Source organism: Nicotiana attenuata, unplaced genomic scaffold (assembly GCF_001879085.1).
Source record: "Nicotiana attenuata strain UT unplaced genomic scaffold, NIATTr2, whole genome shotgun sequence".
NCBI lineage: Eukaryota > Viridiplantae > Streptophyta > Magnoliopsida > Solanales > Solanaceae > Nicotiana > Nicotiana attenuata.
In genome coordinates this window covers 3013-6117 of record NW_017687417.1, presented here as the reverse complement: position 1 = coordinate 6117, position 3105 = coordinate 3013, and the positions used below count along the sequence as shown (strand labels likewise).

The window sequence follows — 3105 nt, the reverse complement described above, 5'->3', positions numbered from 1 at the left end:
GACCGGACTGACGCATACGAATCGAGAGAAGAAATGACGGTTTGAAGACCTCAGAACCCCGAATTGGGTTCTAAAACACAATATGACCTTTCGGGTCATTGCATTCTCCATCTCTAAAACAACCGTTCGTACCTCGAACGAACATAGAATTGATTGTGTTCATGCTTGTGGATGATGCAAATTACTGCACCAGGTGCAAGTCAAGATTAAACTCAGTAACACAGATTGGATTAGGGTATCTTTATGTTAAAACTTGTTGCTCGTCTCAAGTCTCAACTCACTAATTATACTGTTCATATGGTTCCACTCAGCTCATATGTCTAGTATAAGAATTATTGCAGAACTCAAAACACGTGATTTATTTAGCCGGTTACATAAAAAATATAGCCAAAAACAAATTATTTTAACTTTTCGGACTTCTAACATGGATTTACAAAGTAGCAGTTTTTCCTTTCGTTGAAGGCAGAACTTGGGCCTCATGAGTTGAACCTGGTGCAGTCCAGTCTTATTTCACCTTGATTACCGGTTTTGACACCAACTCTTCCTAGTTTTCTCATTGCAGAGACAAAAGCTCCATTAAATTCGAAAGCACTATTGGCAAAATCATTAACAGTGCGTTGAGACGCTTCATCAGTGAAGAGCACCTGATCTGAGGTGAACAAACCCTTTCCTCCAACCAGATTCTTGTAATACTCATTGTCAAATGTTCGCGGAGTCACAGGATCCATGTTTATAGCAATGGAAGGATCTACTTTTTGAGGGCACATTTGCATCAGTTGTTTAGCATATTCGGGATCCAAAGAAGGGTCAACGGTGTTGGATGAGGTAAATGAGTAGAGACGGTTTGCAAAACGGTCACAGTGAGAGAAGCCAAGTGTATGAGCACCAGAAAGAGCTATCATGTCAAACTGGCTGAGATTGTGGTTGGCAAACATAGTTGTAAGTTGATTGAGATTGAAGTGAGGTTCTGGCAATTTTCCAGCAACCCGAGAAGCCTTGGAGATGAGCCCATCGCGACGTCCCAATTCTACATTGTATGCAGGGCCTCCTGCCTGAATGTTTTCACCAGAGGAAATCAACAAGTCAAGTGACAGTTTAAATTTTAAGGTAAATGAAAAGAGAATGGTTTCTGTGTCTTCTATTACCAGCATTACAACATCTCTGGTGGCGATGGCTAAAATATCTGCACATGATACTACTCCAGGGCACTGAGCCTCTACTGCTTCTTTTGCCTTTATTACAGTGTCAAAGCCATCTCCTGCAAGGGAAATATTATCTGAAGAATCTTTTTCCGCGTCTCCATTTGGTGAAGCTATGAGAACAGAGGCATCACATCCCTGAGCAAATATGCAAAGAATATAAATCTTGGAAATATTGATCACTTGAAACTCTAGTACTGGACATCCCAAATCTGTTAACATACTGAGATAGTTTTCTCATCATCATATCCTATTACAGAGAATCAAATTGTAGAAGAAGATTAGGCTGTTACCTCAACAAAACAATCATGGAAAAAGAGACGCAGAGTTGCTGGAATAGTGACAAAAGTCTGGCTGAACTTTGTAGACACAGCCTGCTGAACTATGAATTCCACATTTGGACAAGTAAAACCATAGAAGTTCTCTACTAGTTGCCCTTCAGCTCCACTCACAATAATTATGATTGCCACAATCAAGACATACAAGCCCCTCCTCTCCATTTTTCACTTTCTTGATGAAAATTTGACCCTTTCTTTCTCTTTACTTTTCCCTCTCTACCATCCAATGGCTGGTAGAAGCAGAACAAACTTGTGCATGTATACTAAAAGAAAAGTAATGAGGAAGGTAGATGAAGGCTTTTTCTTGTACCACTATTTGTTATAGGCCGTTATACTTTTTCCAAGTCCAAAAGGTTTAACATTTATAGTCGTCCTAGTTTCTATTCACTTATACTCAGTGTTTACACCGAACCGATTAACACATTGAAACTTGTCCTTTTTATGCATTTTAGTCACTCACCATGGTCATTTAATACTCCCTCCATCTCATATTAACAGTCGTGGTTACTAAAAATAGTTATCTCAAATTATTTGTCAGTTTAGAAGTTCAAGACAAAATTGATTGTTGTTTTTTCTTTTTTACCTTAGTAATAATTATTCTTGAAGATAGAGATAACACATAAATAGAATAAATACTCGATGAAGAGAGATTATATCTTAAGTCATAAATAAGGTTAGAGTAGTCCAATACCTTTCCTAATTAATATTTCTTAAGGAGCGTGTAAAAGAAAAACACGACACATAATATGAGACAGAGGAAGTATATATTGTATTGCCTCAATCTTTCTCTTAATCGTAGTAAGCTAATGTGGTTTGGTATAAACACGAGTAAAAATTTTATGAGTGTGAGGGTAGAGCTCCGTTTAAAAAAAGCAGCTCACCCTATTAAGTAGCTCCACGTGACTATTTCCGTCTTCATACTTCATATGTATTTTCTTAATTAGCCTCTTTAAGTATAAGAGGCTAATTCTAGTTCTTTTCACTACACTACATTTGTGTTATGAAAAATGTAAATAATTTGCGGATGATCAAACCAGTCAGATCTGACGGCTGAGGGAAAAGGAAATTTCAACTATCAAAACAAATTCTAGTTCTTACTGGAATTTGAGGATTTGATAATTTGTAGTTGAATATTCCTGCTAATGATCTACGTGTTTGCGCGTGAAGATTGAGTGTTTAAATATGTTTCTTATTGGTAAATTAAAATTCAACCCTGTTGTTTGGTGACATCGAACATGGAGAGTAGTTTCTTTTTTGTTGCTCAATTTGATCTACTCCCACCTATCAAGTTATTGTGACTTTAAGAAAATGACATTTTAACTAATCAGATTACAATAATCTAAACGATCCTTATTTGGGAAAAGGATATAATCTGATATAAACTAATAGCTTGTTTGAATGACTGTTACATGACGTTTCATAATATAACATATTATATTGTATTATTTAGTAAATACAACGTTTGGATAGAATTATATCATTTGTTGTTGTTTTATGATGTCATGCACCAACAATATGAATAATAGACTTGCAATATTATTAAGAAAAAATAGAATACGAGGTTGAAA

At 36.2% G+C, this 3105-nt stretch overlaps 1 protein-coding gene across 1 annotated transcript; it reads right to left on the bottom strand.

The window, feature by feature from the left end:
* Window positions 1-335: 335 nt before the first annotated feature.
* LOC109222274 (peroxidase 55-like) lies at window positions 336-1864 on the bottom strand. Its single transcript, XM_019386646.1, has 3 exons — window positions 1493-1864; window positions 1146-1337; window positions 336-1052 (listed from the first exon to the last, which is right to left on the bottom strand). Exons 1-3 carry the CDS (start codon window positions 1697-1699, stop codon window positions 477-479), a joined length of 975 nt encoding a protein of 324 aa, XP_019242191.1. The 5' UTR covers window positions 1700-1864; the 3' UTR covers window positions 336-476.
* Between the last annotated feature and the right edge of the window lie 1241 nt (window positions 1865-3105).